General features: G+C 43.2%; 1 protein-coding gene across 1 annotated transcript; it reads right to left on the bottom strand.

Moving 5' to 3' along the window:
- Positions 1-371: 371 nt before the first annotated feature.
- MARCKS (myristoylated alanine rich protein kinase C substrate) lies at positions 372-8,120 on the bottom strand. The gene is given in 4 exon segments (XM_074187399.1): positions 372-5,265; positions 5,267-5,671; positions 5,673-6,011; positions 7,406-8,120. Coding segments are annotated over 4 exon segments (987 nt in total). The 5' UTR covers positions 7,508-8,120; the 3' UTR covers positions 372-5,124.
- Positions 8,121-13,584: the final 5,464 nt, after the last annotated feature.

Here is a 13,584-nt window from a genome sequence, read left to right as displayed (position 1 = left end):
TTTCCTTTTGGTTCTACATCTAAATGCTTGAAACGTAATTTCCATGATAAAAATATTTTGTTACATAATCATAGGTAAAAAAAATATCTTAAATTCTTTTTCAAATAATTTAAATAGTCCATGATAGTAGTCTCTTTTTCTTTTTTTTCTGAAGAGAAAGTCAAGTTTCTCTCACAATCCTTGTAGTAAAACTTCCATTATCATACCAGGCGATTATATTTTCTGCTGTCCAGTATCTTGTGTTTTCCTCATATTCCAAAGTAATGAATGATTTGTTTTCCTTTCACAGTCTTGCAAATACTTCCTGAAGCAGTGCCATTCTAGGTTTCAACATTGACTTTTCTTGGGGGGCGGGGGGGGGGGGGAGAGGAGACTGGTTGTTTCTAATTCCCTTATTCTGAAGGAAAGGACCAAAAAAGGAACAGAGCAGAAAGAAGTTGAGGAGAATGGGACTTAGTCTTCTTGTAATGTTGGTTTGGAGTCTATTTCAAGAATGGTTATCTTGTGGGAACTTTTATTTTTTTGTTTTTCAGTACTGTTTTACAATTGCTGTAAGAAAATATATTGTTTTAACTTGCTTCTCGATTTTAAAGTGACCTCAACTGAACTCTTCAGAATTCATTTAATTTCTGAATACTTATGATTTTGCTTGATTCTGAAAGGTCAAACTTTTCAGCTATTGATATCTGTCCACATTTGATTTTATCAAGACTCTAAAGAGATTACAATAAATAATGCTAGCTATCTTACACTGAGTCCTTATATTTCCATGGTATGGACAAGTTTGAGTTAAGTAACATTTTCATGGCATTGACAGTGCCAATGGTCATACACATGCCATAATATTAAATAATGAAACTGTTTCAACAAACATTAAAGAAATTAGGCATTCAAATGAGCATCATGCTTGTTAAAAGTACTCTCCTTGAGAAGCTATGCATTTGTTCAAATGAACAAATGAATGAAAAAGGCATTTTTTAAGCACCCAAGCAAACTATCCTGTCATTTCTTTAAACACTGTTGTAACTCTTCTTCTGGAATTGCCTCCAGAGTCCAAGATACATTTGTTTTTAAAGATATTCTCATTGCTGGCAAATCTTCAGTCACTAAGACAAATCCCTTATACTCAAAAAAGCCATTTTTCGTGCAAAATGTAGATGTCCAAACAAGTTAATAACATTTTGGTAAAAACTGGGGACTGGCTATAAATACTGAAATATATTTTGTGTGAACATTTTCAAAAACTTCAAGCAATGGAAAGTATAGCTAAGCTGTTCAGTGATTAGTCTAAGATCAACATTCTGAAGTAAGTTTAAACCAATCTCATTTCTTTATAGTCATCCCTTAATATTTGACACTACAGAATTTTATTCTTTACTAAATCATCATCTAAAAGTGTTGTGGAACCACCTAGTCCAACTAACAGTGGGAATTTCAAAATGTTTAAGTAATCCATTTTACTACAGTGAAAGTTAAAGTAGGGAAGAAACCTTGTAGTCTAAGTTCAGTTGTCTATTTCATCCCTTTTCAAGTTCTTGTATATATGTATATGTCCAAATATGGTATATGCACGTTTAGTCAAATGAGTCAAAAAGAGCCAAACCACATAAAACATAGAACTTAATTAAAGTTGCTTAAATTCACATTATACTTATTTCTAAGTAGCCTAGCACTAAGGTAAAATGTGTTCATACTAGAGTCACTCAGCAGGGAATGGATCATTTGTTAGTTGACAGTATTTACAAAATTCTCCTTTGCTGCCTTCTGTTTTAAGCATATACTTATTATTGGGAAAATGTAGATGAATGTCATTTTTTTGACTAATGGGATAACTTACAGGTAAGATAAAGAATAGGCTAACTGGTGACTGTAAAAATCATTTTGGTGGGCTCTTTGTGGTTTATTTAGCCATGCCTAAACTTCCAATAAAATAAGCCCCTAAACCTTTGTGTCCTTAAAGGGCCTCCTTCTCTTGTCCCACCACCCACGAATAAAGTTTACTAGGGGTTTTTAAATGAAGTTGCTTTAATCTAGGAGAAAAGGATGCAAAATTGCAAATTTTTTTCAAAGATAAAAGTTCTCTATTTGAAATCCTGGGTAAGATTTTTTTTATTAGCTATGTATTGATTCAACTAATAATCCCTCCTACAGGAATACAGGACTTTTCATCCAACAGTATGTTGCAATTAAAGTCTATTCTTTGTAATATCTATATTTAATCTTATTTCAGTAGACCTTGATTACACCAGCAGATAAAGCTTTATTTTATACAATGGAAAATTTGGATTTTCCAACAAATCCACTAACGGGTGATAGTAATATTAGTCGGTTCTATATTTGCATCTGACTTTACATTTTGAAACAGTGGCAATTGCCAAAAGAAAAACATTGTTAGTGGTAGTAGACAATACTAATGGTACAACAGCATTACTGTACTTAATTTTATTTAATCTTTAAATTTTATTCCTAGTTACAAAAAACGAGAGCCCATATTAACATTTCCCCCTTTAGATAACATTAAGATGTACAAAAAATGTAAATAAAAGGGTATATGTGAAATTTCATTTCATCACTAGGACAGAAAAGTTACCACCTTCATAAGTGCCCTGCTGTCTTTTTGGCAGCAGTTAATAAATCATCTATTCAAAACAATAGATCTCAGCAACTCCAGAATAACAAAAGTTTACCATTCACTTGACTCCAAAGCTATGAAACCACCATTCCAAGGCTATTCTGGCCAACTAGGGGCTGCAAATATACTGATTTGGGAATTCTAGGGTGGAATAACCTGTAAAACAGTAATAGTTCCCACCTTAAGGTTTTTGTCTATTTTTAAAAAGAATGTGTAAATCTTCTATTAAGACATATAAAAATCTAACTTCTTGTAGTTATTTGTTACACAAGTGTGCTAAGTTTTGGACTTTATAGCCATGTTAAACACTAATAAAAAAAAAAACAACAACATGGAAAGACTGCTCCTCCTATTAAAGGCAGTAAGAACAGGTGTGTACTCTTTCTCTCCATGAAATGAAGTCATAGTATTTGATACAGATCCTAAACTATACATTTCAATTTGGAATAAAAGAGGGAATAGAAAACACCCAGTCAATAAGTAGGGTAGTACACAGAGCAGAATAATAGGTAAGCTTTAAGTATTAGATTCTCAACTGTCTTTTCCTTTAGGGAACAAGGTGCTAACGTGTCACCCTCATAAACTAAATCATAATTGCTTCCAACTTTTTTGCTGAAAATTTTAAATTGAGGCAAATGCTAAACTCTCCTATAAACTTAAAAAAAAAACAACAACACTTCAATCTCCTCCATTCAACACCATTACTACCTTTTACATAAGCCTACTGTTTTATTAAGGTATAACACATGTCCTGAGCAATACTTTGGAAGTTAGCCAAGAGCCAAGCAGTTACAATGGCAAATACCAAGCAACCAGTTTCCATACAAATTCTGCCATTTTTCATGACTCATCCGCAAAAAAAGCTGACTCAATACAAAACATAGGTTTTTTTTTTTTTTTGAAGGAGCAAGATGACAAAATGATTTAGGAAATTCTCAAGTTAAACATTCCAAGAAGCCCTTTAGGATCACATCACATGTCTCAAAGAGGCAATAATCTGGCATGCTCTATATTTACAAAGTAAAGGTATGAGTACAGTTTTTTTTAATGAGGATTAAGTGCTGAGAAATTAATATTGTGTCACAGATTTGACATAGGATGGCTAAAAATCTCGAATGCAATTTGATATTGCTTACTATGAAATCTAGAAAGTAGATATGATTAAGAACCAAAAAATTTACTTTGGATGGCATGCAAGATTTTCCTCCACACAAATTTAGCAGACTGGAAGCCTCTTTGACTGTTCAAAGCATCCATAAAAGAAACACAACCAATTTATACATTTTATTCACATTTATTTTTCGCTTTTAGTGTGCTCACAGAAAATTAGAACACCTTAAGCAGGAGTTTAATAGCAATTTTTGTAAGCAAAGTTACATTCCATCTCTAAGTCAAATTGGTCAAAGCTTCTCCAGTATTTACAAAACATGATAAGACAAGATGCTACACAAAACGATTGCATCTGAAGATTTTTTTTTTCCTTTATTCTCAAAGACGACTGGAAAAGAAAGCATTGTCTGCTGTAATCAAAAAACATACCACAGTATAAACAGTAACCATTCCACTTATCACAGCTTGGTTGAGTTTAAAATTTGTGTTTAAAAGGTCCAAGATGACTGTAGTTTTACAAAAATGGGCAGGGTGGAAAGAGTTGCAAACTTCATGTGCTTCTGGATATCAAGATTTGTTTTTTGTTTTTTTTATACAATAGTCACAGTTAAAAACACCCTGCTGGTAATACATAATTACACTTTATTAAGGTCATAAACCAGCAATAAACAATAAAGCCTATACAACTTGTATTTCTACTTAATCACTGACTGGTACAGCTAACATGAGATAAGTGAAAAGTTCCTATGGTTTAAATGAACTCCTAAGACTATGAATTTTTTTTTTCATCTGGGTATTTTTTTTTCTTTCCTTCTTAGTGTTGTAAACCTTATAGAACGCCTGCCTCACAAAATACATCGTAATAAGTTTTCTTTTAAAAAAAGACTAACCCCTTTACATCATCATTTCTTGTGGCACATCATCTTGGCAATTTTATGCACCACTTGAATTTCCCCATTGTGGCCCCTATCACTTCATTTGATATCCCTTATTGACCCACCCATCTCCTTCATATATGGGCATGTCCATAGATTGACAAAGAAAGTTTACATTTTGAATAAAGATGCAAATATGCAAAAAACATTAATACTGATGCAAAAAAAAAATAAAAGGAACAAGGCAGAGAGAGGGGTGTTTAAACTCTCCCTCGAACTGTTGGAATGGTGGTAACAGAATGATTTGAGATGGGATCTGTGGGGAGGGAGAAAAAAACTGTTTTTTTCTCTTTAAAAAAAAAAGTAAAAATTAAAAAAAAAAAGAAGACATCTTTAAAATCAATCCCTGGTTATAGACAAGTTCTCCAGAACCAGTACCTGGCACCACTCCAACAAACAAACAGGGGGGAGAAAAGTTCTTGGATGATCTCGGGCCCTGCGGCCCTCTTACTCCGCCGCCGCCTCGGCCGGGGGGGCTTCTGGACTCGACTCGGACGGGGCCTCCTGTGTGGGGGCTGCGGAGGCTGTGGGGGCGGGGGCTGCTGCGGGGGGCTGCTGCTCCTCGGCGCTGGCCGCCTCGGCCTCGGGGGGCCGCGGGCGCCGCGGGGCTGTCGGCGCCGGCGGGGGCCTCCTCCGGGGCGGCGGCGGCCTTCTCCTGGGCCGGGCCCTCGTCCCCCGCGGGCGCCTGGGCGGGCGCGGGCTCGTCGGCCTGGGGCTCCTGCGCGGCGGCCGCGTCCCCGCCGGCGCCGCTACCCTCCGCGGGCCCGGGCTCGGCGCCCGGCTCCTCCGCGGGCCCGGGCTCGGGGGCGGCGGCCGCCTCGTCCTTCCCGGCCTCGGGGGCGGCGGCGGCGGCGGCGGCGGCGGCGGGGCTGGCGGCCGCCCCGGCGGCGCCCTCGGCCTCGCCGCCCTCGCCCGCCTCCTTCTTGTTCTTCTTGAAGGAGAAGCCGCTCAGCTTGAAGGACTTCTTGAAGGAAAAGCGCTTCTTTTTTTTTTTTCGGGGTCTCGCCGCTGCCGGGGGAAGGCGCCGCCCCGTCCTCCGCCTTGGGGGACGACGACGACGAGGCCGAGGCGGCTTCTGCTTCGGCCGCGCCGGGGGACGCGGGCTCGGCGGCCTCGCCCTCCGCCGCCGCCGCCGCCGCCTCCTTGTCGCCGGGGCCCGCGGCCTCGGGGCCCGCCTCGTCCCGCTCCGGCCCGGCCGCCGGGGCAGCGCCCGCCGCCGCCGCCTCCTCCTTGTCCGCGGCCGGGGCGCTGCCGTTGGCCTGCAGCTCCTCCTTGGCGCCCGGCTCGGCGGCCGCGGGCGACGCGTCGCCGTTCACCTTCACGTGGCCGTTCTCCTGCAGGGACAGACAAGCGGGGAGCGGGTCAGCCCCGGGGCCCCGGGCCCTCCCCTCCCCCTGCCGAGCCGGCGCCGGCCCCGGAGGGGCGCCGCCAGAGGGCGCTGCGGCTCCACGGCCCGGCCCGGCCGCTCCGCCGAGGCTGGCGGCTCGCTCGGCGGCTCGCTCCCCGGCTCGCTTCCCGTGGCGCCCGAACAAAGCTCCCTCCCACCCGGGCAGAGCCCACGACAGAGGAAGCGCGGAAGCTTGCGGGCCCCCTCCCCTGCCCCCCCTTCCTGTGACTCTGTGCAGCTTCGGGGCGCCCCCCCCCCCCCGCGCCCCTGGCTCTGCATGTTGAACGGGCTCCGAGCCGGCCCGGGTGGGTCCGGGCGAAGCAGCAGCATCTGCTCTAGGAAAAGAGGCGTGGTGGGCCCGGGGGGCTGCAAAGCGGGGCCCGGGGGCCCGGGGCCCGCAGCATCCCTGCCCGGGGGGTGCCGGCGACCCGACCCGAGCACAGCCATCGCCTCGGTCCCCTCCCACTGCCAATTCCCTTTGGAAGGGACAGTGAGAGATCGGGACTTTCCAGTCCTGAGGGGGCGTTTAGCGGAGGATCGTGTAATTAATACCGTGGCTTCCCAAAAATAAAGATTTCGAGCTGGGGGGGGGGGTCGGCGGCGGCGGCGGCGGCGTAAAAACACAGCCAAGGAACTAAAGGCAGCCTTCCTCCCTCCCCCCCAAATCTATCTCCGACTAACAACAACCATTAAGACTCCGTTCCGAGCTCAATGGAGCACGCTTCAACTGTTTAAAAATAAGCACCTTAGGTGTCTTAAGGCTCCTTTTACCTATCTTTTACCACCCGCATGCGTCGACCCCCCCCCAAACACACACACACACACACACACACACACACACACACACACACACACACACGCTCCCTCCCTCCCCTCTTCCTCCTCCTCCTCCTCCTCTTTTTCTCTCTCTCTTCACCCCCCCCCCCCCAAGCCCCCAGGTTAAGAAATCACTATGGCCAACCAGCCACAACGGAAAAACATCTCAGCCACCAAACACAATGCCTTCAGGAAAAAGACAACCTGGACTAAGGGGAGGGGGGGGAGACAAAGCTAATCATGCTCAAAACCACGCCATTTTAAATGAATACACTACTTTTCCACATATATATATATATATACACTATAGAATTCACCAGGAACCATTCTTAGTGGGGGGGAGCCATCTCCCAGGAGAAATGAACCGTGCAAACTGTCCCTTTTCATTCAAGTTTGAGACTAGAATCCGGCCATGCTCCTTTCCATAGAATGTAACCCAAGGCACAACCCAAGAGGAAGAAAAGGGGTGAGACAAGGGAGGGAGAAGACACCAAATAAGTGAATAAAACCAAGGGTTCCATTTACCTGTCCATTTGCCTTGGAAGGCGATGCAGCTACTGCTGCTTCCCCGGGTTTCTCAGCAGCAGCTTCTCCTTTTGCAGAGGTCTTAGAGAACTGGGCACCCATGCTGGCTTATCCAACAAAGAAACTCAACAGATCCAAAAGGGGGGAAACAAAGAACCTTGGGTTGGTATAAATACTGGGCGATCAGCAGCAGCAGCAGCAGCAGCAGCAGCAACACACACCAGAGGGAGGGGGGGATGGGGGTGGTGGAAGAGAAGAGAGAACAGAACCGATTATATACACTCCAGATAAAAAATTTTAGTCGAAGAGATCAAAAAGCAGCAGCATAGGAGGGAGGGAAAAGGGGGGAAAAGTCGAGCACAAAAAAAAAGGCGCCCAGGTGTAGTTTAAAAAAAAAGAAGTAATAAAAAAAATCCCAGATTTGTAGCCGCACTGTAGACAAGGGGAAAATGGAGAAATCTCCCTGGTTGCTAATAAGATGCGGAGTCCAACGCCCAAGTGCACAGATGAATGGGCTTCCCGAGCGCTGACGGCAGCCCCCGCCCGCAGCCGACCAATCCCGGCGCCGCCACACAAAGGAGGGGGCTGGGCTTGCAATTGGAGCGAACAATGGAGCCGCGTTTTGCAAACGATTTGAAAATCAGCCTTAGACTGAGAATTAATGCCCTCCAAATAAATAAATCAATTAAAAATACATGCCTCTCGTCTCCCTCCGCTTGCAAATAATAATGCATCACTTTATTGGCTTGCTTTGTTTGGAATTAATTAACACGGGATGGGGGGGGGAGTTATGGGCGGGGAGTGGGTTAACTTGACTTGCTGTGACTCTCCCCAGTCTATATCTCCGTCTATATCCTTCCCCTCACTCAACCCTCCCTCTCTCCCTCCCTTTCGCCTTCGAGTATGTGTTCCAATGTATGTGTGTTAACCTAAAGACAATGGTTTAGCCCGTGTTTGTTTTTGCAGCGTGTTCTCTGTGTCCCCATGAAGGATCAACAGATAGTGCACAGCGTTTGCCTTTTAATCGGAGGCAATCGTGAAAAATCAACCCGATTTGGAAGGTATTTAAACCACGAAGATCGAGTTTCGTCCAAGGAGATCACGAGTTAGAATGAGTTGGTCTGTAGGCCAGATGTGAAAAATGCAAAACCGGGCAGCGGCAGCCATACCCCTCCCCCTCTCCGTGGCAATAACGGCATGAAATAAATAAATATGTTCCGATTAGCCCGTGGCTTTTATCAGACTCCCCAGTCTTGCTGCTCTCGTTCACTGATGTAAATGTACATACACACACACACACACACACACACACACAAACATATATATATACACACACACATCCATATCTGCATATACTTTTCTGAGGCGGGAACTGTTTTCTTGGAAAAAAATGGATTTGCTTGCATTTTATCAGTGGACGGAACTACAAAATTAATGCATCTTCAGTGAAAGTGGAATGACACATCTCTGACGTGTATGAGTCCATGTTTATAGCTTGAATGCAGTTCACTTCGGTACCGATCATTTTAAGCAGCCAAGATCAGATTTTTTTTTCTCCTTTCTTTTACAATATGTGTTCGCGCGGGGGCGCGCGTGCGTGGTGGTTGTTTTTTGGGGTGTTTTTGTGTATGTGTGTGTGTGTGTGTGTGTCGGGGGTGGGGGAAAGAAGCTGGGCTGAAATCCTAGGCAACTGGATTGAAGATTCATTTAAAGGAGAAAATTGTATGAAAAGAATCTGTGTGGAGATCTTTGAATTGCCATCTAGCTTGGATGAGGGGGGAAGCTGCTATAATGGATACAGTATCAGTTCAAAACGATACTAAATCACAGAGATTGTCCTGACATTTCCTGGCACTGAAAGTACTGTACTTTATTCGTGTGTGACAAGATACTGCTTCCAAATATTTTAAATAATCAAGAAATTAACCTTCCAAAAAGCGTAACATCACTTCCACCCGCATTTTAGTCCTCAAAGGTTACACTTGTGGCAAAATCCGACCACCGTTTCTGGGTTGCATTTCGTCATCTCCAAGTGAACATTCGCTTTCGCTTTGCTTGAGGTGAAAAGCAGTCCAAGGAACAGTTAATTCCTCCCGGTCAAAAAGCACAAAAGGACGCTGGCTCTGAATTTTCAAACAGCTTTATTTTCTGCTTATTGTAGGGAAATGGGTCATACTCTCAGAGTGGCAAAGGCGGTTGGTTCAGCCAATCCTTCTTTGTTCAAGTATGTCTTTGAAAATCACCAAGCTGAACAGCGTACGTGGAGATTCAGTTTTGTACAGTCTAGTTCACTCTGATGCATTATTCAATCACGAACTCATATTCCCCCAGAGCTGATGTGAATGCATTTTCGTAGAAGTGCATCTTGCCAATAAACATATCTTATCACCCTTATGGGAAAACGCTGGCCAAAAGATCGGCTGGAGTGATGGAAGAAAACTCGAATCCCTCGCAATAGCTGGAGAGTCCCAAACTGAAACGTAAACTGGGCAAATCCAGTAGTATCCAGGCGTTTGTGAAACGAGCGTTTAAAGCTGTTGATTTTCTTTCCCCAGAAAACTGGAAAAATACTCTTTTTCTGTCCCCCCTCAACCCCCGCCCCGTTTTTTTAAACTGATGTGGTTTCTAGCTATGTAGAAAGATGCCTTTCCTCCAACACATGCACAAAGAAAAAGAACGGTGCTCGATTTGAGATTTTCTCGCAGACTTGTCTCCTGCTCTCCATTTGGGGGCTGCTTTTATTGCTTCTTTGTTACCAAGCTGCTGTATTGCTTCAACTCCCCCCCCCCACCCCCTTTTCTTTAGCAGGATGCCTATTTGCTTGGTATCGACTGGTTGTCCTGGCAACGACCGGAGAAGATTCTGAGCTACTGGGGGTGGGTTGGAGGGGCGGAGCTGGCGCTCTGAGTGTTGGGGGCAGAATGGGAGGTGGAGAAGGGAGGGCAAAGAGGGAAGGGAGTGAGAGACAAGGAGACAGACACAGAAGCAGATGGACTCGGGAGGGGGTGGCGGGTCTGGATTGGATGGGGGGAGGGGGAAGGGAAGGAGGACACGGAACAACTGGGGGACCAGAGGGAACCAGCCTAGCTTGTGGTAGCGTTGGGTGGAGGAGGCAAGTGAGAAAAAAAAAGACTTAGGCTGAATTCCCCAGAGAGGTTTCCTAGTTTTGTGCAAAAAGATGGTTTGCCACATTGAGGTTACTTGGAAAACAGTATGGATGGGAATGGGACTGTAGGGGAGAGGGAGATGATAGAAAAGAAGAAAACATTTTGGGATTGTAAAATGATGTGGGGGTGGGGCAGAAGGTTGAAGTAACCGCCAACTGCTTCCAAAGGAAGCCATGTGAAAAGGCAGGGGTATTAGACTAGACTGAGAAAATGGATTTCCAACACAGAAAGAAAGTGATTGAAAGGAAGAGGGATGAATACAGAGGGTCGGCTAGGAAAAAAATGAGAAGAGGCATTTCTAACTTAAAACCGACAGGCTTATAAGGAAGGTTAGAGTCATTTGATGGAGAAACAGGTAGTAATCCAATTCTGAGGGGGTTGGTTTTTGGACACAGAAAATTAAAAGTTAAAACTCCAAATGGGTGTTTTCACAAATCTGAGGATTCATTGGAGCCCCACAGAGAAAATCTGAAAGTTGCCTTTAAAATATTTGAAAGTTGGCATGATAAATTAGTATCTGTAACCTATGCACAGCAAGAAAGAAAGTGGAAGGGCCTTTGTCTTCAGGTTTTATTGTCCCATCAACAAGGATATTTCCAGATTGCTGCACACGGTATTCTATTACTTTGGGGAATAGAAAAGTTGTTTTGTAGAATTGTTCACTTTGTAATGATACATCACTTGATAACCATTTTGAAACAAAAAAAAAAGATTTTTTTCAAATTCAGCAGAGGAAAAGGAATAAGAGGGAAGTTTACAGAAGAAATCAACTGATAATTATGCCATAAAAAAACAGGTCTAAAGCTGATCTGAGAAGCATTCTCTAGCCTCAAATTAAATATGGTCGACATATCTAACAGTATCTTCTATTTAGTAAACGTTGGATGAGACAAGAAGTTAAAACAGTCACATCAAGAAACATTTATTAAATATTTATTATTTCCCAAAACATTGTCCTAACTCTGGGATAAAAAGAAAAGCTAAAAAAAATGCCTACTCTCAAGGGTCTCAGCCTCCAAGATGAAAGACAACATAGAAACAAAGAAAAGTTATCTTAGAACTTGGAGGTACTATCAGAGGAAAGATACTGGCATAAAGAGAAAATCAGGATAGGCTTTTTCCAAATGATGGGATTTTAGTAGGGATCTGAAAGAAGCCAGGGAAACAATGAGGAGAAGAAGGAAAGCATTGGGGTATGGGGTGGGGGAACAAAGTGAAAATTCACTTGAGTCAAAAGATGGGAATATCTTATGTGAGGACTAGCAAAAGGTCTTAGTGTCACTGGATCCAAGAATAAGTATATGGAGGAAAGCAAGGCACCAGGTTATGGTATGTTCCAAAAGTTAAGCAGAAGGTTTTATATTTGAACTTGGAAGTAATAAGGAGTATTAAAGTTTAATGGAAGAATGTCTGTGTGTGTGTGTGTGTGTGTGTGTGTGTGTGTGTGTGTGTGTGTGTGAGAGAGAGAGAGAGAGAGAGAGAGAGAGAGAGAGAGAGAGAGAGAGAGTGAGAGAGAGAGAGAGAGAAACCTATGCTTTGAGATCATTTTAATAATGAAGAATGGATTAGAGGAGAGAGAAGACTAGAGACTAGAACATCAACCAGAAGGCTATTGAAATGTCATGAATGAGAGGTCTAAACTCCTCTGTCTGTAACAAGGAAAAAAGGTCTAAGGTCTAAACAAGGAAAGAAGAAAGAGAGGAACATTTGAGAGATGTTTTGAAGGTAGGTCTTGGCAAATGCTTGGATATAGGGGGAAGAGGAAGGGAAGGGACCTGGTGTGAGAGGGTGAAAAGTAAAGGATGGCACCTAGATTTTGAGATTGGGTAACTGGGAGGGCGGTGGTGGTAGTGACTTTGGCAGTAAGGAAAAAGTTCGGAAGAGGAGAGAGTTTTCAAGAAAAAAGTAATAAGTTTTGCTCTGGACATGTTGAGCTGAGAAATCTATGGGATATCCAGTTGGATATGTCCAACAGGTAGTAGGAAATAGGAACTGGAAGCCAGGGAAGGGTTTAGGGCTAAATGAATTGATTTGAGAATTATCTACATAGGCATGATCTTGGAATCCATGGGAGCTGATGAGATCAGCACATGAAGTAATTTAAAGGGAGAAGAAAAGAGTTTTTGTGGAATTTATAGTCATAGCTAAATTCCAGAATTATGAACTCTCACTCAGCATCTATCATTGTGCTCTGCATAGAACTGTGACTTTCATGAATCAAACAGAGCCAAATAGAGGGTACCATTAAATGCCATGAAGACAGGGACTTTATGATTTCATTTTTTATAAGGAGCTCCCAAGATGAAACTTTCTCTACCAATGGTTTTAAAGAGTTGCCTAGGGCAACTAGAGTTGCCAAAGGAGACTCAGCCAGTCTATGTCAGAGGTAGGAATTAAACCCAAATCTTCCTAGCTATTTAGCCTGTTCTTAAATCTACTGTGCCATGTCTCTCTATATGCCATGAACACAGTTAATTTGAACCCTATAAAGTATTTTATTTCATTCAACTTTAAATCTGGGATTTTAGATTAGATTTAGATTAGAAAATTCCAGATTTCATAGACTTGGTTTACCTGATAATGATAAATCATTAAGTAAAATTTCAAATTTTCAACATTAATTCCACCACTATTTTACCTCATGAACCCCAACTCTTGCTTCCTACTCCTTCATAGACTTTCAGGGTTTAAAGTAAATAAAACATATCTGTTCAAAAATAAAATGTGGGATAGACTAGGTGACCCAGTGGATAGAGCACCCACCGGTCCTGGAGTTAGGAGTACTTGAGTTCAATCTGGCCTCAGACACTTAATAATTGCCTAACTGTGTGACCTTGGGCAAGTCACTTAACCCCATTGCCCTGCAAACAAAAACAAAAATAAAATGTGATCTGTAGCACCATGGCAACTTTTGTAATTCTGTAAATAATAGTATGCTGATTTGCTGTAGTAAAGCTCAGATTAAAAAAAAACACCCTCAAATGATCACAATATTTGGATTCACAACCCTGG

Source organism: Macrotis lagotis, chromosome 5, assembly GCF_037893015.1.
Source record: "Macrotis lagotis isolate mMagLag1 chromosome 5, bilby.v1.9.chrom.fasta, whole genome shotgun sequence".
In the NCBI taxonomy this organism is placed as follows: domain Eukaryota; kingdom Metazoa; phylum Chordata; class Mammalia; order Peramelemorphia; family Peramelidae; genus Macrotis; species Macrotis lagotis.
The sequence above is the reverse complement of the archived record's forward strand: the minus strand, read 5'-3'. Positions and strand labels throughout refer to the sequence as shown.